General features: G+C 37.7%; 2 protein-coding genes across 2 annotated transcripts in view; one reads left to right on the plus strand and one right to left on the minus strand.

Moving 5' to 3' along the window:
• LOC135102059 (SIN3-HDAC complex-associated factor-like) overlaps window positions 1–8,465 on the minus strand; it is an 88,332-nt gene extending 79,867 nt beyond the window's left edge. The window contains exon 1 of the mRNA XM_064006749.1: window positions 8,409–8,465. The gene's annotated coding sequence lies outside the window, so the exon portion shown is untranslated. The remainder of the gene's footprint in view (window positions 1–8,408) is intronic.
• A 512-nt stretch (window positions 8,466–8,977) lies between these two features.
• LOC135102074 (ras-related protein Rab-21-like) lies at window positions 8,978–19,944 on the plus strand. Its single transcript, XM_064006774.1, has 4 exons — window positions 8,978–9,247; window positions 15,541–15,708; window positions 16,584–16,702; window positions 17,487–19,944. The coding sequence occupies exons 1-4, from the start codon at window positions 9,107–9,109 to the stop codon at window positions 17,716–17,718; spliced, it is 660 nt and encodes a 219-aa protein (XP_063862844.1). The 5' UTR covers window positions 8,978–9,106; the 3' UTR covers window positions 17,719–19,944.
• The last annotated feature ends 3,128 nt before the right edge of the window (window positions 19,945–23,072 follow it).

Consider the following 23,072-nt stretch of genomic DNA (forward strand, 5'->3'; position numbering starts at 1 on the left):
GAACAACGACTGCGTGTGTGTGTGTGTGTGTGTTCGTTGTTCGGTACACTCTCACACCGTTATCAGGCATTAGATAAATTAAGTAAGCCAACAGGTCAATAAAACCAGTTTGTATTTCCTATCTAATCACGTTGCTGTTATTAGTGTTATTTAAAGTGGTGGTTGTTTATGAACTACAACAAACACCATCACCAGTATTTTTAACACCAGTGAGAGAGGACAAGGTGGCGGATGGCATACTTCTCTTCCTCCTCCTCCCCCGTCCTTCCCCGTGACTCAAAACTCAGTGTTGCCTCAATCTTCCCGAAAATAGAATGGAACGCTCCCTCTGCCTCGCCCAGTGGCCAGGGACGGGAGGCTGGCTGTTTGGTTACACGTGCGGCAGCCAGCCCTGACGTGACTGGGGATATAAATACCTGCCTATGCAATCACCACCACCGTCAGGAAGCGTGCCAGCTCATGACGAACACCTCCTTTCCTTCATCTCTCCTGGCAGTGTTGGTAGTACAGGCCCCCTCCAGCTTTCCTGCCCCAGATTATCACCCCTAGGCTCCCTCCCTCCAGCCAGACAGCCAACCAGCACAGGCACCTCTCCTAGTGCTTTCACTATCACCCTTTGCCAACCAACATACCTGGCTGATGCTGCTGACGTGGTGGTGGTGGTTGTCCCTTTTCCTCTCCCTCAATGTGTCATGCTCACCTTTACCCATGTGGCACAGAAGGAAAGTGCCAGGCAAGGAAGAGGGAGAAGAGAGAGGAACATGCATATTTCTATCTGTTCATATACCAATAGCAGGAATAAGTTTTGTGTGTGTGTGTGTGTGTGTGTGTGTTAAGGTTATCACCACTGGTCACCATTACATCCTTCCTTTCATCACTTTCCTTTGCCCTACCTTGCCTTGTCCCTCCATCAGTCAGTATACTTTCACCAATCCACACACACACACACAGTCAATTGCACTATTGTGGACATGGACTCCCTCTCCCTCCACTACCTGAAAAACCACCCACGCCTACACCATGCATTGGGAAAGGACAGGTGGACAGAGAGAGAGAGAGAGAGAGAGAGAGAGAGAGAGAGAGAGAGAGAGAGAGAGAGAGAGAGAGAGAGAGAGAGAGAGAGAGAGAGAGAGAGAGAGAGCACCCTTGTCCTAATGTCCTAATACCTTACTCCCATCCCCCACATCACCTTTCCTTCTCCCTGCAATTGTGAGGGGATGGGGTGGTGACAACAATGCTCTGAACTGCACAAGGCTGCTGCTGCTTCTTTTTTCTCTTTTTCTTATAAAGGCTACATGGTTTTATAATAATTCCCCTTCCAATGCCAACTTGTGGTGAGTCCTCCCCTAATGTAAAAATAAATACCAAGATAAAACTAAATAATAAATAAATAAATAAATAAATAATAAATAAAGACAAATAAAAATAAACAAGTAAACAAACAAATAAATACACCAATAAAGATAAAAAAAAAACAATAAAGTAAAATCAAGGATAAATACATACATCAAAATAATGATACGTAGTAATATTACGGAGATAAACAAAAATAAGAGTCTTCAAACTGATGAGGCAAAAAGAAAGAGTATTGTCAGGTATTAAGTATACTGAAGCAATACTAATAATAGACTTAAAAACCTCACACCACATCCTGTCTGCACCTTCCTCCCCGCACACCCACTCACAGCTTTCTGCACCAAGATCCTGGAACTCGGAACCACCCCATCCCATCTCCTTGGCTCACCCCATCCATCCCTGCACCACATGACACCCCCTCCTGCCTCTCCTCCCCAACACTCACTTCCTATATTAATGAAGGTCAGAGGACAGGGAGGGGAGTGGGTGTATAACTTCCGCTGCTGATGTGGTCTCATTTCCACAATTTTACATAGTACTTCCAAACAATCATGATCAAAAGGTTTGTGTGTAATCTCCTGCAATCATTTCCACTGAGTCTTGTGGTGTCTCTCAATCTCATGTCCTGTAATCTCTAGGCTCTTAGTTATCAACCTTTTTAATGCAATTCTCAGCAGATAAGAGCATTTGAGACAGAAGGAAATATAAAAAAAAAAAGTTGGAAGTGAGCACAGTGGGTTAACAGACTTACGATTATGAGTCTACATACAATGTGAAGTTCTGCTTGGTAATTCAGGTTTAATTCTTTATTAGTTCACATTGTTGCTCCTCAAACTAAGAAAAATTAATGAAATATATAAATAAATAATCATAACACATAAAAGTAACATTATTTATGCCAAAGCAATTTTACGTGTAGTAACAGTTAAATAACACGTGTAATTCCATTTAGTTATGATACCTCCCTTCACTTTCTCATTATACCCTTGACAGATAACGGTATTACAAAGTAAGTGCATTGTCATTTGCTCTATGTGATCCCCACAACCAACACACAGCACACTGTATGAATGGATTCTTTATAACAACTATGGAATGCAGCTATATCAAATACAGTAGCCATACTTGAAGGTAGAGAATACTTGGCTGATACGAGAAATATACATACAAAAATAAAGCAATAACTGAGCACTCGTCACTGCATCCAGAGAACACGCACACACACACACACACACACACACACACATTCTTTGGTATTAATCAACGTTCAACTTGATATTCCTTTCAGGTACCCATCAAATGCAGTTCCCTTTGTGGTATTATCAAGTGAAATTAACAATATCATATAATTTACATAAGAATAAACAATATCAAAATAAAGAATGAAAGAATCACAAGAGCAAGATCTTTATGAGAAGAGTGTTTGATGATCATGTCAGCAGTCTGTGATAAGCAATGAAATCTGCTGGTGGACTGGAAGACACTTTTGTCATCACTTCCACAACAACAACAACACACATGCGTATTTTCTTTAATCTGAAAAATGATGCATGTAACCTTTCTCTTCATAAAGCCGCAGGCAACCAATGGTCAATGTACTAATGTAAGATCAACAATACTTATGTTTAATTATCCAACGTTCAGTGTGTAAAAGATAAATTATGAAACATGAACAAAAACACTCACATGCCAAATAACACTTGTCATTTAAGCACCTTGATATTTATAAAACTGCAAAAGCTAGGTGAAAGAAGCAATTGCCAAGTTTTTTTTTTTTTTTTTTTTTTTGGTGTGTGTGTGTGTGTGTGTTGGAACAGGAGCATGAGCAAATATTCATGCTCATTTAGATTTTTTTTTTACTTTGAACAAAACTGCCACATCACTTAAGTGCAAAGGTAGACACGCTCTTTGAGAAACCATAATAGTTGCAATAAAAACAAATACATAAAACCTGAACATTTTTTTTCTAACTTTGAGGAAAATGGCAAAATTAGTAACATATTGAAATAAATAAAAGGTCTTTGGAAAGCACCATAGTAGCATCAAAAACCTACACTTAAAACTTAAGTTCAAGAAGAAATCTGTTAACCAGGACATAAGAGGTGCCTCTGTCAGACATGGGAGACGAAGTGAGTTATAAAATGCTAATCTTTTTAGTGTGTGCACTGTGGAATTGAGTTATCTGAGAATGCATGTGGAGTAACAAGATGGGAAGATGAAAGCAGTGAAAGAGTGTATGGGAGGTAAATGAGCAGTAAATTGTGGAATGAGTGAAAGAAGCACATACAGTATGGCCATAATGAGAGGATGATGAGTGAAGAGTTTGTGAAGTGTATGTGACACTGAAGATGGTAACAAGAGAGGAAGACCACTTGAAAAGTGGAAGGATAGGGTAAAGGAGTATACATAAGTGTGAATGAGGCATTAACACAAAACAAATACTAGAACAAGCAAAAAGAGAATGTCTGAGAGGGAGAGATGGAGGCTCTTCTGCTTTCACTATATGCACCAAAGAGTGTGTGTGTGTGTGTGTGTGTGTGTGTGTGTGTGTGTGTGTGTGTGTGTGTGTGTGTGTGTGTGTGTGCATTCACTCAAGGGCGACCACAGGTGTTAGCTGGTTGTGACAATCCTGGCCATTCTCCTATGGAAAGAGCTCAGAGCTCATAATACCTGATGTAAAAGTCTCAACCTTAATTTAATTCTTTTATCATCAAACTGAAATATTTTAAGCGTTGGGCAATCATAGAAAACATAAACACCTCTGCATCATTTGATGATAACCTCTACCAAAAGTAAACTGTTACGGAGGGAAGCCTTGATGGGAAGTCTATGGATGATTTATAATATCCTGGATCTGCATAAATCATAACATCCACTACAAAATTCAATGAACTGTTCTATGATCAAATACCAACCTCAGCACAAAATTTTACTTTTGATATCTTATGTTGAGGTATCTTCTGAGCAAACACAAGTGAATACATACACACATACACTGTCCTCTATCTACTTGAAGTATTCAACTGATTTATTGCTCTGCAGTGAACACGCTTGGACAGTTTTCACCAGATGTCAACCAATTTTGTTTTACTTCTTGTCATATTAACTTCCATGAAGCTGGAAATTACTGTAGTCTAACAAAGTTACTTTCACTTCATTAACTACAGATTCTATATAGTGGCCTGGTATCCCTATGTAAAGAGTACTTATACTGGATAGCCAGCAAGAAATTTATATCCAGCCTGATGGGGAATCCAGTTATAATTCAGTAACATGTACTACATATTATACACTGAATGTGCAATGCAGCATTTAATTATATCTACAAGATGAACATTGATAGAACTGTTCAACAGAGATATACTGAGCTTTACTATCACAGGAATGCATGCACACTCACAATCCACAGTTCCTAACCAACTAGGATGAAGCAGAGGTTCAGAAGTGGGGCTTTTCTAGACGGTGGGCCACGCTAACCATCACAGGGCAACAAACACATGCTCAAACACACTCCTGAACCGTTTGTCAGTTTTGGTTGTTATATTCAGAAGTATTATGACATAATTCAGTCTGCAGTGAAACTGACAAATAGTTTAGGAGTGAGTTCAAGCACATGTGTGTTGCCCTGTGATGGCCAGCATGGGCCTCTGTCTAGAAAGGCCCCACTTCTGAACCTCTGCCTCATCCTAAGTGGGTTAGGAACTGTGGACTGCGAGTGTACATACATACTGCAGTACTAAATACGACTGATGCTACAAACACCAAAGATCATGTTGCAACTTATTAAAATATTCAGATATATGCTACACAGAAACATGAAAATAATTTTAAGGAAAATGACAGTACAAGTACTATAACTTCTGAGCAGACATTTTGCTGTGAATTAAGTTAATTATGTTCCAGAATTCAACCATGACATCAGACTCATAAACACCTCTGCACCCTTTAAGTGTGATTGTAGCAATAATGTAAGAACAACAATGCATCCTTGTAAGTACAGCATCTTAAATAAAATATGATAAAAATAAGGTAGATTAAATAAATAATGCACATGTCTGATGAACATAATCTGGTGTTAACAATCAAAACACTATCAGCACCCTTGCATGTTCTCCATTTGTTGTCCATCCTAGGATGTGCATTTTCTCCCTAATAGCATACCTGTCATCCTAAATCCAACCCCTCATCACTCCCCACCTTGCTGCTCTTTATTTGTATCCTTATCCTAGCCAGTTTATTATTGCAATCACAAGTTTCTTAACTCTCTTACATTACAATCAATAATATACACATTTAATTATATTTTCCAACTAAGAATGATATTTCAGAACAATTGTATAAAAATACTTTAGACTTTATCCCTTTCTCACTTTAGCAGGTAGCTTTAAGTAGAATGCTCTCTCTCTCTCTCTCTCTCTCTCTCTCTCTCTCTCTCTCTCTCTCTCTCTCTCTCTCTCTGTCAAAGCCATTTACCAGTCTCTTATTCATATGAAGTTACACATATAATTATCACTACATTTACAAGTTAGAGACATAACTCCCCTCCCCACACACACACACACACACAAAAAAAATCTCTCATATTCAGATCTCTCTACCTAATACTTTTTTTTTATTTACTTACTTTTTTTTTTACTTAACTAGCATGTTCAAAATATTTCCAACTTTCCTCATACACAACTGAAAACATTCCTACAAGAACCTGTCACTCAAATAGACTCTGAGAAGTGAAGTATGCATTTTCTGTTAACCATTTTTTGGACAAAAGCAGAGTTGGCAAAGGTAACATACAATAAAATATCCATTATTATCTGGAATGGTCTTGTGGAGCCAATCACAGGACACAACCAAACCTTAGACAGCTAGGTGAACAATGAAAGCAAGCAAGCAGAGTATGGAATGTAGTGCTAGTAACCTGCTCTCACTGAGGAAAGGGCAGTGAGCAGATGTGACAGAGTAATTTCTCAATGTCAAAGCACCTAACACAGTAATCTAAAACATACTTCCTTTGACCTTGTATGTAAGTAATTTCCATGCCTCACAACCAAACAAAACTAAAAACTCTCAAACATTACCACCTTGGTCCAACAAAATACTATCATTAGATAGAGAAAATAAAACTGTACATAATACACAAAAACAAATGGGAATATATAAAATTAAAATACATAGCAAGTAAAACTTTACAAAATAATTTGTATATATATATATATATATATATATATATATATATATATATATATATATATATATATATATATATATATATATAAATATATATATATATTCAGGAAAGTATCATCCACTGATTAAGAAGAATTTAAACTGCTAACTAATCTTAATGATGTCACTGTGGTTCAGTGATAGGCATCTTCCTAAACTTTATGAAAACCTCACACTCCTACCCTCCTCCTTGTGTCTGGTTCCCTGTCAATCCAACACCTTTGAACAAAGCCATGATTAAGAGAAGACAATGCATTCTTATCAATATGCATGACAATCAAGATTCCAAAGGTATTGGGAGAACCTGATGTGTAATATGATTTGGAGGACACCGCCAATAAGGAATCACTAGCAACCTATGTCAGCCACAATCACTAAAGTAATGTAAGAATCATAATCTACCAATTCTTGGAAGAACTGATAAGTGAAGTGATGTATCATCAAGTGATATAGGCTGATCTTTACAGAATGCAAAGGTTTACCATTATGACACCAAAAGATCAATTATAAAAAGTTCATTACTGATCAACCAACAATGCCTCACTTTTGCTCCAAACAGTTCAGCCCATTTCCAACCAACTATAGGAGATTCATCTGGTAAATGTTTCCAATATTTGCATGTTAAGCTTGCTTTAAACATTCATTACAACATTTTACAGGACTGTTTTGGTATGGCCAACAAACATATTCAACATATTCTGATCCATCCTTGTTCCACATGTCTGAGTAAGTGCTTACACTTTTATGACATGTAATACACATACCATTTCTTTCTAATATGGTTCATTAGGATATCTTAGACCGTCCAGATGAGGAAAACGTTATGAGGAGAATAACTTCAAGCCCTGAAGAGCATGTCATCACGAAACCAGGCCAGCCTCATTCCAGCCCAAGCTCTCCTGTGACTTTGCAGTGAAAGGAGTTAACAAGTGTGTCAATGGCACCAATGACGGGGCCTAACACTACCCTGCGTTGTGGGGTGCTGACAGTTGCGGCCATGACGCCCTTTAAGTCTCGCACCGCATCATGCCTACGCCGTCCTGACATCCTACCACTTGATGACGTACACCAAAGCCAGACTGACGCCCACCATTAAGAAACTCCCCCTCCCTCAGTTTGCTCTCTCGCAAATCCCTTACAATTGTTTGAAATACTATTAATTTCTGACCGAACACTAACTGCAACCACGCCAAACGCTGACGCAGTTATCATGAAAGGCGAGGAGCAACAATTTGCAACACCTGTCCGCGGCGAGGCTGCCATAAATATCTCGTTAGGAAGGTGGAGCGAGCCCAAAAAGGTTACGCCAGGGCTATACGCCTGGCCGACATCACCACAGCCTTCTACTATACCTCAAACATTAGCACAGACCGACAATCATAGCATACATAGGGACAGGGAATGATAAATCTGGTCCTAACGTGGTCTGGCGTGGGAAGGGAAGGAAGCGAGGTCATTCAAAACTGGACACACACGGCATATTTTATCCTTTGTCACGTCCGCCAAACTACACAGACAAGCACGCCACTCTGCTGACATACAAACATTTCAGAGCCGCCTCCCGGAATGGCAAGACAGTATCAAGTTGTCAGGCTGTATGTGGTTTGCTGGTGACGGCAGTTTGAAAAGATTACTGCTGGTGTGGAGGAAGGAGCGTGGCCACAAGGACACCACTAACCTGTCTCATTGCAGTCTTCCCTCGCCCTTACAACTACTGACAGTACTACACACTTAGTGCCACTGCCTTCATGTAACAATTACCTGCATTAAACAACATGATACAAGTTGATTAACAGCACTTTAATACAAAAATGTAGAATTTCTCTTACCACACTGGTCCTGTCAGCGGCGCTCCCGGATCGATGCGCAGGAAGGCTGCGCACCCACACGCCTCTCGCTACATTTTAACTATAGGTGCTGCTATTTGAATTATATAACATTTTCCATTTCCCTCGTGGGAGCCACATCGAAACAAATTTAAGCATTGATACAGGTAATTTATCTAATTTGTCATATAACCATTTGAATACAATGAACAAAACTTCAACTTGTGATTTCGTCATTGCTACAGTGTTGCCAAATTTGATGGACGCATCGTGCAAGTTACTGAAAAATGTAGGATTCACCGTAATTTTCAAGGATTAATATTGATTCTATTTGAAAATAGTCAAAATAAATAAATTTTACAAACGACTTCGAAATCCCATGTAGTTTTATGTAATGCATCGTTGGGAAAATAAATGTTTACTGTTTTCTCATAGTTGTCATTCCAAAGATAAAATTATCCGTTAATTAGTCATCCATGAGAGGTTACACAAAACATCCTTTGTGGTGTTGTCGAGTCCTTTATGTAGCTTTCAATGTGGCACTTTTAGTAGACTTTCATTTGACCATCGTGACGTCACGAGACTTTGTTTACAGTGATAGGAAAAAGGAGGAGGAGGGGTTCTTTATACAATATTTATTCTCCGACTCACCTCTGAATCTAAGTTACTTATTTACCGTGTCCATAAACAGTTAATACACCATGTCGGTGGCGACAGCTGGCGGGTCACGAAGCTACAACTTCAAGATCGTGCTACTGGGGGAGGGTTGCGTGGGCAAGACCAGCCTGGTGCTCAGATACGTCGAGGACAAGTTCAATGATCGTCACATAACAACATTACAGGTGCTGATCAAATCCCACCTTATCATTTTATTTATGTTTGTTGTAATTTATTGAAAAGAATAACTTTGCAGGTGCTGGTACGGAAGCCATGCCATCACGTGACAAGTGCCTGGTTAGGTGGAGCTGACTGGTACCTTGGTAGGTGGAGCTGACTGGTGCCTTGGTAGGTGGAACTGACTGGTGCCTGGTTAGGTGGAGCTGACTGGTGCCTTGGTAGGTGGAGCTGACTGGTGCCTTGGTAGGTGGAGCTGACTGGTGCCTTGGTAGGTGGAGCTGACTGGTGGCTGGTTTGGTGGAACTGACTGGTGCCTTGGTAGGTGGAGCTGACTGGTGCCTTGGTAGGTGGAGCTGACTGGTGCCTGGTTAGGTGGAGGTAATTGGTGCCTTGGTAGGTGGAGCTGACTGGTGCCTGGTTAGGTGGAGCTGACTGGTGCCTTGGTAGGTGGAGCTGACTGGTGCCTGGTTAGGTGGAGCTGACTGGTGCCTTGGTAGGTGGAGCTGACTGGTGCCTGGTTAGGTGGAGCTGACTGGTGCCTTGGTAGGTGGAGCTGACTGGTGGCTGGTTTGGTGGAACTGACTGGTGCCTTGGTATGAATGTTCAGTTACTACACATAAACTGGATATTATGCTGGTATGTATATTGCTGTCTTGAGTGTGAAGAAGATTCATTTTATTAATATTTATCCTGTTTATTGTATAGGTTCCTTTCACTAACTTGTGTGACAGACAGTTTTTTAAATTTGAAAATATTAATTAGGATTTGGAAAAAAATAAAAATTTTAGGTGAAGGTAAATTTTTTATTTAAAGTTAATTGTCAAACAGAGCTCTTTTAAATACCTGAATATCTATTTCCTAGGAAAAATTCATGAGTTTGGCATTTTCAGAAAATTCATAAGTGGCATAAATTTAATAAACAAATCAGGTTTACAGTTTTTCATGAATAAAAACATTTTTTAGAAAAAAAGAATCAGCTCAAAGAAAGGTAGCTCATGCCTCTGCATGTAAGAAACCTTAGTCAACTCATGTTCTAGTTCACTTATGTTTTGTGTAGTAGTGGTCTAGGCTGCCCAAGAGTGCAAGGAAACACACTGTAGAAAGGCCACCATATATTAATAATAAAACTGTGGTAGTATAAGGGAGTGCTCAGCTGCATATCCAATCAGCCCGGAGGCTGAGAGGCCGGCCGCAGACTCTGGGTTCAAGGTGCCCAGGGGGCAGATGGTAGCATGGGGAACATATGAAACTGAAAAATACATACCTACTTGTATGTTGCTTGGCTACACCAACAAGGCATGGCCTGATGCCTAATAAAGTGATGCAGGGGACAAACCTCAACCAAAAAACCCAGAAGTCGTGCAGATGTGAAGATTGACGGTTGTGAAGTCCAAAAGTCACATAAGAACATAAGTCACAGGAACAGCAGCAAAGCAGATGATGTGGTAGCAAAATGGGAGCAAGAGCTGACAAGGGAAGGCAAGCAGGAGACAAAGCTTGACCAAAAATTCCAGAACATCTATTTTGTAGGGAAAATTTGATGAATTTTGCATTCTTCAAAAATTTCACAAACAAATCAGTTTTTACAATGTTTCTCATGATTTTTTAAATTTTTTTTTATTATTATTAATGGAAAATCCTTAGATATTCCCAGATTTATTGTAGATAATAGTGTTCTGATGAGTGAGGGAGTGAGTGTACAAATTGATTTCAGCCAGAAATTAAAGGCATTCTCCTTGCTCTTCCAAAGCACTTGGAATCTAGCCATAGGTCCACCCATTTGACTACTAATAAACAGGGCAGAAGTCAGGGTCTCCTGCTGCCAGGAAAAAAAACTTTTGGATAGTTCATTCATGATGCATAGCTCACAGAGACTGCTGCAGCCTTCTGCCCATTGCACTAGAATACATGGCATTTTGAAGTGAATAGGTAACCGCTTGTGATATTGTCAGTAAATTAAAGATCAACTCTTTTATTTATTTATTTATTTATTTATTTATTTATTTATTTATTTTATTTTTGGTGATTGAGTCAGAGGAGCAGGCAAAGAGAATGGTATTTCTGTATATTAATTGTTTTACTCAAAAAATGAAAGCACACTAATAAACACTGGACTGTTTAAGATATGTTGAATGAAAAGTATGCCTTGCTGTGATCAGTAGTGACTTCCTAAACATTTAGGATAGTATTATTTTTACTAATGTCATGCTTTTTAGGGCAGATTTTAACACCTAAGTATTTCTGTTCATTATACAAATCCCTTTCAATAATATGCATATATGATATACTTTCTGTTACTTGGAATAAAGAAGCATTGAAAAGCTTGCTATATACAACACCTGAGGCAGCTATCTAGGTCACAGGTGAGTCAGGTCTTGTGCTCACTCCTCAGATACAGTCATGTTAAGGACTCCTTCAGTCCCATGTGTTGCTTTCTCAGATGAGTCCTAATTTTGCATCTCTGCAAATACGAGTAATTCTGCAGAGTATTTTAGCCAATATATGTTACATATGTTGTTTATGAAGTCACACTGTATCATGGCATTTTACTGAAATATGATGATGTGTCGAAAGTCATGGCTAAAGACAAGGAGGCCATTCAGAGATCCTTGTCTGATCTGATAAAATGCCACATGCTGCTAGAAGGATTGATTGTTTTGTGCTCATTGGATATAAATATTGCTTCTGATTTTATGAAAAAGGAACTTAAACTACATGATTTTTTATTTATTTTGTTCATCTATCTATTTACTTATTCATTTTGTATATTTATTTATTGTTATTTTTGAATGACTTACATGCAGATAATTCTGCATGTATGTGATATTTCTGTAAAAAATATCTGCACATCAGCTGGCTTTCATGTGGAGGGTTTGCATCACTACCCATGAGTGGCTGTTTTCCTTGTGCTCACTTGTGTTCCTTTTCTGTCCCCTGAGAGATTTACACTCAGAAAAAGCAAAGTTTTTTTGCAAGTTTCTGAGGCTTCTTGGAAGATGTGCTGAACTGGACATGTTGGGAACAGCCTGATTTGGAGAAGATTGTGAGTGACTGAAGAAGATGCCATATGTCTGAAGATGAATATGAAGACAATAAAAGTTGGTGGTCCGGGTTGGTGGTCCTCCATTATCACTGTAGCAAATTGTTTCCAACTATCTTTCCAGTTGATGTTTTATTACATTGGTCTTCTACTACTTTGATACTAGAATAGAACAAGAAAAAAAAGATTTAAGCAATATTCACTTCAGTGTAAGAAGCAGTAAGTAGACATAAATCTATTATAAGACAGCTTTTCTATGATATTCATTACATGGTGCTGCATTGCTGTACATATGTACATTGATTTGGCTTTGATACTTTTAGTGGAAACTGAATGACTTTCCAAAGTTAGTACCTAGTACATTTCATTTTTGGTATAGGTTGGTCACTATTCATTAGCAAAATTGTATTGGCTGAATCCATAGGAATTATTATATATATTTAGGTATGTTTATATATGATTAGGAGAAAAACTCATGTTTAGTGTTAATTCACAAAACAAAACAAAACACTGAAAATGAAATGCTTTATTATATATTAGGTGAAAGTGTAGGAAATTGATAAAGACTGTGACTATTAAATAAAAATGTTTTAGTGTAGGATGAGAAGTGTTTAGTGAGCACAGACATCCTGAGAGGTGTCCCTGTTATATGATCAGAACAAATGGCCTATAACCCTTGCATACTTACAGCCATGATCTATAGTGAAACTGAAACTTGGAAACTGAACAAATCTGTGAAGAATAACATTGATTGCAGCTAAGCATTGGAGAGATCAGTCACCATTGCCATTGTTCTGTCAGCATCTTGAATGACAGGTTTGATGTTTACATGGGTCAGCTTTTGCAACCTAATGGCAGCTTATCAAACTTGTTTGTCAGTTCCTTTGCCTTGTAGACTCTTCTTCATGATTTTACCCAATGTCTACATTGATTCATTCACTGGCAACTCTGTCTTTCACCATAAAACAGCATTTCTTAACCTGGGGTTCTAGCACCCTCAAGATGTGCTGAAATAAATTTTAGGGATGTTGGGAAATGCTACACACATGGTGGTGCAGTGTCAGTGTTCCTCACAAGGGATGCATAAGTGTTAAAGGGATACATTTGACAATTTTGTTTCACACAGTGTTAATGCATTTTAGCGTGGTGATGTAAAGCACAAAATTTGTACAAACATTCCACATTTTAGTAGGAAGTCTGCATCACTAAGCATTGTGATACAAGGTTACAGGGATGCTGATGTCAGAAAAGATTAAGAAACACTGCCTTGAAATTTTTAGTATATTAAATCCAGTCATTCCCACAGTTTCTTTATACATGGCCAGACCAGTGCATTCTGCTTCATTTAATTATTTCCAATTATGTATTTTAATTCTTGTTAAGCCATCTCTCACAGTAGCATTGCACATCCACCATGTAATGTATCAGCCTCTTTATGTCTTCATGCCAAATTTCAGCATCATAAGTCAATGCACTTCTCATATATGATATGTACAATCTACTTTACATTTGCAGGCAGAGCCTTTCTTTGTTAGAAATAGAAGAAAAACAACTTAGTGAATTTGTTTTGTTGCAGTGCACAGCTGCCATATACATCACCTACTGCATAAGAATCAAGCACTTTAAAAACCTTTGTATTCAGTGAACATGGTATATAAGGGGTGCTTGTGTGTGTATATTCTTTTACAAGTACTATATTCCTCAAAAACCATACAATTAATTTATTATTATTATTATTATTATTATTATTATTATTATTATTATTATTATTATTATTATTATTATTATTATTATTATTACAGCGCTTTAGCAGTCTTTCAAGATGTAGAATCAGGTAGTCATTGACTGATAACAACATAGTTAAGCTGATATCAGTTAATTATGGTGATGAGTACTACAATCTAAAATCTCAGTCCACAATTGTGACTCAAGACCTTGGACCCAGACCCTTCACTGCAGCACTTCTGCAGGAAGCTTGGAATGAAAACTTTCCCAACCTCAGAACTGAAATTACAATCCAGTTTTTAAATTTTAGATATGTAATGTAGAAAAAGGGAAAACTAGAAAATTTGATTAAAATGTAGTAAGTTATTATTTACTGTGATTGTTTACCCATTACTTACTATACTTTGACTATTATTACCTAAATTATCACAAGTTTCTGGAGGATGTTTAGGTCTGCCACAGAGAGATCAGGCACTCATAACACACCATCATGACTCACATTCTGCCCAAGTCTTCCAGCACTGAGAAGGACTCCCAAGGTCAGACTTGCCATTTTGGCCCACATGATGTCCAACTTACTTGGAGAATAATTTTTCATGCCTGCAGAAGTGATGTTGGTTGTGTCATTCATACATCACATAGGAATTTATCCAGGGAAAGTAAGAAATGCTGGGGAACATGGCCTGCCTTAGCTGCTTGTTGGTCCTCTCCTTTTTCAGAGGATCAATGACTAAAGTCATTTTGTTACAGAGGTGGGTAATGCTGCTCATAGTCTGTTCCATGACAGTTGGTGCCTGTGTTCTGGGATAGCAGAAAAACAAGCAAAAAACTTGATGCTTAAGTAGAATTAGAATAAGTGCAGTGTAAACACTGGTGAATGAACCAGTTCAACCACTGAAGTGTGTGGGAAGCTGATAGGTGATACTATGGTGGGCTGCAGAAGTGGAAACAATGTCTGTTAGTAACAATAACCACCAGGGCTGGTAGGCCTCATGAGGAACTAAAATTTGTGTCCAAGAAGTGCAAGATATTATGTTATAGCTTTGATATTCAAGCACTATGCTGTAAAAGGCATTAACTGGCACAGAGGTGACACCAAATATCTTGTGGTGCAGTGCAGTCTTTACACATGTGGAAATACTTCTGCAAAGCAAATTTTCAGAAGTGTTTGCATTCACAACAACAAAGCAAAAAACAAAAATCAACAATTATCAAAGTTGTGATGTGGGAAAGTGCTGACTGTATCCTGAGAACATATCAGCATACCAGATGCACAGTGCTTCTTGAAATACCTATAAATTTTCACTTTTAACTTTGATATATTACAAAGTCTGAATTTCTTGCTTTTCTTTCTTTTCTTGGAAAATTTCTTGACCATTCTGCATAGAATGACATTGACTTCAATACTACCTTGAATACCTTGGATTCATAATGTTGGCAACAGACAGAACCTAGACAGACTCACGAGTGTTCCTTATATAGATGTATACCCTCATTCACACTTCAAAGCTCATACATGTGTGTGACCAACAGGCATCTTTCCTGACCAAGCGGGTGAACCTAAATGGGAAGCGGGTCAACCTGGCCATATGGGACACAGCTGGACAGGAACGGTTCCATGCGTTGGGTCCAATCTACTACCGGGAGTCCCATGGTGCCATCCTGGTGTATGACATCACTGATGAGGATTCCTTTCAGAAGGTAAGTCCATATTTCTCAATTATGTTGCCATAATGATAATAATACAGGTAAACCTCAGAGAGAGGTGATCAAAGATTAAATGACATTGATTTGCCAAATATTCAGAGGTATTTGGAAAAAGTAATTAAGAGCCAAAGATTAGTTAGAATTGTAGTTATGTATGTCATATAAGCTGTTCTGTGTCATTTTTGGGCATGGGACAGGAAGTGAGGGGACAAAAGGCACTATTGCCTCTCTTATTTTCAGGCACAAGTTAAATTTGTGCAAAACTATCCTTGGATTCAGGCAGACATAGGTGCCCATTTCTTTGGTGCTCATTGCCCATATTTTATTCTTTATTCATTTTCTAGTTGCAGGACAGTATTCCATATTTTTTTCCTCCTTCAGACTAAGGCCAGAGTGTAATAGTGCCTTCTGGCTTTCCTTTAAATTTGCTGTCTTCTCTTGAATAAGTTAAGTCAAAAAAATTAAATAGAAAAAAATTTAATATTGAAGGGACAAAGATGCTGGATAATTAAGAAGACAAGAAAAGTTGAAGACAAGAAGTGTTTGGATGATATAAAAATATAATTTCTGCCATAGAAATATAGATGTCTGAAATAGACTTGAAAACTTGATTGAGGTAGAATGTACAGCAGTTAAAGGGAAAAAACTTGACTAATATACTGTATACAGATAGGTCAACATGGATATAACATAGGCTCTGTATACCTCAACTAGGTAAGTACAGTACACACACACACACACACACACACACACACACACACACACACACACACACACACACACACACACACACACACACATTTTCATTGCAACAGCATATGTAGCTTCACATTGATGATGCTAATTACACGACCCATTCCTTCCAATAGGTCAAGAACTGGGTGAGGGAGCTGCGCCGAATGTTAGGAGATGACATCTGCCTTGTCATTGCTGGGAACAAGACAGATTTGGAACGAGAGCGACACGTCTCTCTGGAAGAAGCAGAGACGTAAGTGTCTTGCTATCCTTGATTCTTGATTCTGCTTTTCTCTGGCAGCTGTTAATATTTTTAAGATAAAGTTGGGGGGATATGTTTAAAGCTATGTTCCTAAATATTCACCTCTATACCATTGGCCTTTGATCCTGTGTTGGATGATGTCCCTTACTCCAGGACACAGGACCACTGTGACATTCATCTTTCCAAAGTTTACCTTTTCCAGATTTTCCCAAAATGTCCATTTATTGACCAACATGAAGAAAGGTTGAACAGCTAGGTGAGCTATGCAGCAACTGTCCCAACATGAATTCAAACCAGGATGTGCCTATTCATAGCCTGGCATACTAGCCACTGCACCACAGAGGTGTCTTTGCAGTGCAGTGGGTAACAGTGGGTGCATTGGGTAACACAGCCACAAAGCTGTAGGTCTTTGTTTCAGTCCGAGCTTGGGAAGTTATTGCATAGCTCACCCACATGTTCATCCTTCCTTCAGGTTGGTTATTAAATGGATACCTAGGGAAGGTAAACAGGTTGTCACAGTGGCCTTGTGTCTCATGGCAAGGGGTTGCTTAGTTGCCAAGCCACCAAGCTCAGGTCACTTGCTGAACTGGCATCACTGTGGCTGGCAGGGGTGGCAGGTTGGTGGCGGCCCACTCCCTCCCACATTAGAGTTACCTTACCTCACATTATGGACATCTCTGCACCTTGTTGCAATCCCTCCCTGCAATAGGGATTTAATTTTCCTCCATTACAGTATGACTTGTAGGCTGATAGGTATAAATCATACTTCCTACAGGTATGCAAGAGAGGTAGGGGCACTCCACTTCCTTACATCAGCCAAGTTGAACCAGGGTGTGGAAGAGCTTTTCTTGGAGTTGACCCGCCGCATGCTGCAAACAGCATTAACAAATGACCAGCAGCGGATTAATTCCCTCACCCGTGGTGGCAGCACTGCTACTCGCAACTTGCAGATTGTGGATGACCAAGTTGCTCCTTCCACTGGCAAATCTTCTTGCTGTAGCTCCTAGGTATTGATTATAAAACCAGGAGCTATCATCCCACTCTAATATAGGGATGTATATTGTTTGATTATGTGGCAGTCACACTGTCCATATAATTAGAGGTAGTGACTAAAACCTTGATTCATCAAACCATTATCACCTTCATCACTCATAATTTCTTCCCTCATGCCTGTAACTTGAGTGTTCCTTATCAGGGACTTTTGATGCACATAGTATGGGTTGTACCTCTGTTGAGGTTAGTGGAAATGATTGTGTTATTAATGTGATAGCAGAAATCATGCCCCTTTATAACTCATGGCAGTAAATTTGGTGACATATCTCTGAGGAACACATTTTCAGACTGTAATGCTTTGTCAGTCATTACTGATGAAGAATAATAATAGTTTCCTCTTACAGATTGTAATATATTTGTAATTCACTGCCATAAAGTTCTTTCATTAATTGACTACTTACAACAATTCACTGTTTATATATAATATACCAACAAATACAAAATAATTTGTTCTGTATTGTAATCCATCAACATAATAATTTTAGACATTACAAAGCAAATGTCATGGTATATGTGAATGAGTCTTTAATTTCATTGGGAAGCAAAAATTTATGAAATAGCAGCAATGTGAATGAGGTAACTCATATATTAAGATTTGCATGTCACAGTATAAAGACATATATTGCTGCATTGTGGCATGTCATAAGTTCTTTGAGATATATTGATATAAGTTATTACTGCAGGGCAAAACAGATCTATAAGTTTAGATATATTGAAATATAATGATCTATCTTTATTTCCTTTTTTCCCAGTGGTTACAAAAGTTGACAAGTTGTTTCATATTTTGTCAAGCAGAGATGACCAAAGTGATGACATATGATGGAACACTTGATGCATTATGTGATGCTTCCTATTTACAGATGAACAGACTATGAATAATTGTCAGATCAACATGTGGCCAACACCACAGGATGACAGTTTATCATTTTTTCAGAAATATGATAACATGAAATGCATTCATTTTCTGCCTTCATGAAGAAAGATAGTTGAGTTCAATAATCTTTTGCAATAACTGAGAGACAGATGAAGACAGAATAGTGAAGTTGGACATTTCTATATTTTTATTGGACAGGTTAAACTAGTCAATGCAGAAAACCATCAAGAGACTGCTTTGTTCCTCTGTCTTTACTTTTGTTTTACCAGCTAGTGGTATTTGTCCTTATCATAGTATCTTATTTAATTGGTTTATTAAATGCAGTGCTTTCATATACTTTTTGTACTGAAAAATCTTGCAGTATGGTGCTGTGGAAATTGTTCTTTCCTCTATAGGCTAAGATGTGTGGGAATGCTTGTAAAGTATGTATGGAAATGCCTTTTGCAGCTGTGCCCCTTTAAGGTGAATGACATCATGATATATAAGTAATTAAACTGAGAAATTAGGTGCTTTTATATGCATGCAGTACATAAAGATTCTTCCAGTCAAGTTTTTCTTATTCTAGAGCTTTATTTTCAAAATTCTGAATTTATTTATTTATTTATTTATTATCATTTGATGTTATTTTATTTACATTGCTTTATTGTTTCATTATTTATTTATATATTTCTCTCTCTCTCTCTCTCTCTCTCTCTCTCTCTCTCTCTCTCTCTCTCTCTCTCTCTCTCTCTCTCTCTCTCTCTCTCTCTCTCTCTCTCTCTCTCTCTCTCTCTCTCTCTCCATGTCTCAGGGACATAAGCAAAGAGCAAAAGAAAAGCTACACACCATGCCATTCCCATGTAATAATGGGAGTAGAAGAACCAAAATGGTTGGCCAATTGAGTTACTGAGTTGTCTTGATACTCCTTTCTTGAAACATTAAATCACATTACCAGTGAAAGAGATGAGTAAAAATAGGATGGACAGTATGGGGTGAGAGCAAATGGTTTTGTGCATCAGGACTGCAAAAGGGGTGTGGAGGCGAGCATTTGGCAAATTTAGAAGAGCAGTAAACATGGAAATCATAAAAATCAGTAAGAGACTTAACTTTACACTTGAGTGAGCAGATCAAGACAGTCTGTTGGAAGGGAATCAATGAGACAAAAAGCTTTTGATTTCAGCTTCTTTTGGACTTCCCAATATGTGGAAGCAGTACTTCATATATGGAAAGACAAGGCCTTTTTACAGAGTAAATAAAAAGTATTGGCGGTGACACAGGAAACCTAACTTCGTAGAAGCTGTTTTTAGCAAGAGAAGAGATGTGAAGTTTTCAGTTTAAGATTTTCAGTGAAGGACAGTCCAAGTGTGTCAGTTTAAATGAAGGAGATAGTTGAACGTCACTGAAGAAGGGAAGATAGTTTTCTGGAAGCTTGTGTCAAGTGAATAAGTGAAGTAATTGAGTTTTGGGAGATACTGAACAACACAGAGTTTCCCCCTGCCCCATTCTGAAATTATATGAAGATCAGAAGTTAGGCTTTGTGGTTAGAAGTTAAGATGAGATTACTAGTCAGGCTTTTGTATTTCTTATTAACAAAAGAGTTTTTGGCAGGTGAAGAACAGATTTGGCTTAATTTTAAGCAGATAAAGGGCATGAGTTTCAGGGGACAGAAAGCTAATGTACCATCTGTGAGCATTTTCTCTATCCTGGTCTAACCTTGTGATTTTGAACATTGTTTTCCGAATTTGTTTTTGCTATAAGAATGTTACCATATAGAACATCCCATGCAGAATCAGATTTATGATATACTGTTACCTTTGATATTATATATTACAGTAATATTAATCAGAGCAATATTTACCAACCGTAAATAGTCTGTAATGTTCCTCACTGAACCCATGCCCCATACTTTTTCTTGAATATATTACATATGACTTCTTTTCTATTAACTTTACAAAGGTTATCTGGGAATAATGATGTGTGTGACCATGTGATATTTGATCCTTATCTACCTTTTATGTATGCACCCATGATCAACTTTTCATGAATATTTTACATTCATGTATTTAACTTTCCCCCTTAGTTTTGAAAGGATTATTTCGATATACCTGATGTGTATGATCATTATTGAACTTGTAGCTACATATACACTCATGGACAAACCAAAGTAGATATTTGCGGCTGTTCACAGGTAAGTTTTTTCCTCTTCCTCACCTCGTCTGTAAAGATTCATTCACAACTTTCCATCCTCCTTATACCCAGCACCACTATTCACCCTTATCTTGACACTGCATTTCAAGTTTTCCATATCCTTTCCCTTTCCTTACACACACACACATAGACATACACTACTGTGCAGTTGAACTTACCTTATCTGGCAGGATATCACAACTTCCCAGATAAAAGCAACATGTACGAGTATATAGAATAAGTGTGGTATTCTTTGATTATTGAATAGGAAACTTTGGAAGTCTTCCATTCAGTGGCCACCTTTACAAGAATTTTCTTGGGATTATCTGGAAATCAATGATTGTAAGGTTTAAAGCAGATGATCAACTGTATCAGTAACACAGTACAATGGCAAATATTCCACTGTAAGTAAGAGTTAAAAAAAAAAAATCTCCATCAGGCTTTGTTTTTAGTGTAGAAGTCTTCAGCATGGCAATGAATGGTACGTGGGACCTTGTCTGTGCAATATGTCATCTGCACCACTGTCCAAAAGAAAGAAAAAAAAAAAAAGATTGGTTGTTTAGGCATGCATAATTTAGTGGCTGTTTTTACATTAAGTAATTTGAACCTATGCCCTTTCTTTCCCATCTTGTATGTATAGGAAATGGTTGGTTATGCATTATAACAAAATTTATGTCAGTACATTTCTCTCCCTCTCCACACACACACACACACGAGATTTGCTACAAATGATATGCATATTTATCATGAATTACTATTTGCTGAGGAGGTGTTTATACTTGAGTTTGCCAATAGCATAGTGACTGCACCATTAACATCATCTCTGACAATAACCTTCTACATAGATGAGTTATAGAATGAGCTTTGGGAAATTTTAAAAGGAAATTGTACATATGCTGGAAAATATGCCATGTTTCTGCAAGTCTGGAATACTTACTTTTTGTTTTATTTTTTTGTTGTCAACTAATTTATTTTTTGTGTTACAATAAGTTTAGTTCATGTGTCATCAATTCATTATATTTACACATGACTCTACCTTCAAATATCTTTTCCATTTTATGTTATAACACACATTTGTGTTGCAGTTTTGTGTCTCATATTACTGTACATAATTTATCACATTGAGAACCAACCACCCCTATCTCCATATGTATATCTTTAATCAGGAATATGTACATACATTCAAATATGAGTAGCTTGTAGGTTTTATTGGAAGAGTCCGGTAATAATATACTATCAAGGCATGAATGCTCTGTAATTTCTTGTGATTTTCAATGATCATGTCTGATTTATTTATTTATTTTTTCTGATATCCTGTAGCATTACATTATAAATTAATTCCTTAAAAATGTTCTTGCAAAATTACACTGAATTACTATCGACTGATTTGTTCTTTTGCGTCAAACATTGAAAACTTTGAAACTACATCTCCTACTTTTGTATTGTTATTGGATGAATGTTGTATGACAGCCAGAGGGTTTTCTTGGTATTTATCAAAATTAGATTTTTTTTTTTTTTTTGTTAGGGGAGGAAGGAATGTCTGCAAGTTTAGGAATACCTGCATCTACTGGCTTAATTTGATAAAGAACAGTAAGTTAAATTTGTAAGTAAATATGTATATGAGACTCTACATTTTTCAGCAGCATCTGACAATTGATTTTTGGAATAAAATGGGCCTTCCCTTTTGAGATTTTTCCATTGCATACATTTTGGAGAGCATCAGTTGAATGTGTTTTTACTTTTACTTCTATTTTATTGGAGGATATTATAATGTTAGTGTTCCTTATAAGATACTTTGATTAAAAGAACATTACATCCTACTTATCAGTAAACAATGTGTTTGTAGTACGAAGGGAGAATAGAAGACATGAGGAAGCAATGCCATACCTACATACACACAAATAACCTATATTTTTCTGCAGCAAATAATACTAACCATATTGTACTAATTTCTGTACTTGACACCAAAACTGAAGTGCCTTAAATAATGGCACTACTGGTAGGCCTGCTTCCTATCACTGTGTTAGTACCAAGTCCATATGTATGTTTGGAAGATTCACACATCCAGACTTATATATTCACAATATCTTTGCTGCACATGATGGTTAATACTTTGCTGCTCTGTGTCCCACTTCATAAGCTGGGAAACCATGTATGCTTAGCAGGTGTGCATAACAATACTGGAATCATATGCAGAATTTTGGTGTACAGTTGAACAACCTTCTGCAACCTTAATGGTATTGGATGCAAACCTCTCATGTGGACAGA

Source organism: Scylla paramamosain, chromosome 1 (assembly GCF_035594125.1).
Source record: "Scylla paramamosain isolate STU-SP2022 chromosome 1, ASM3559412v1, whole genome shotgun sequence".
Lineage (NCBI taxonomy): Eukaryota > Metazoa > Arthropoda > Malacostraca > Decapoda > Portunidae > Scylla > Scylla paramamosain.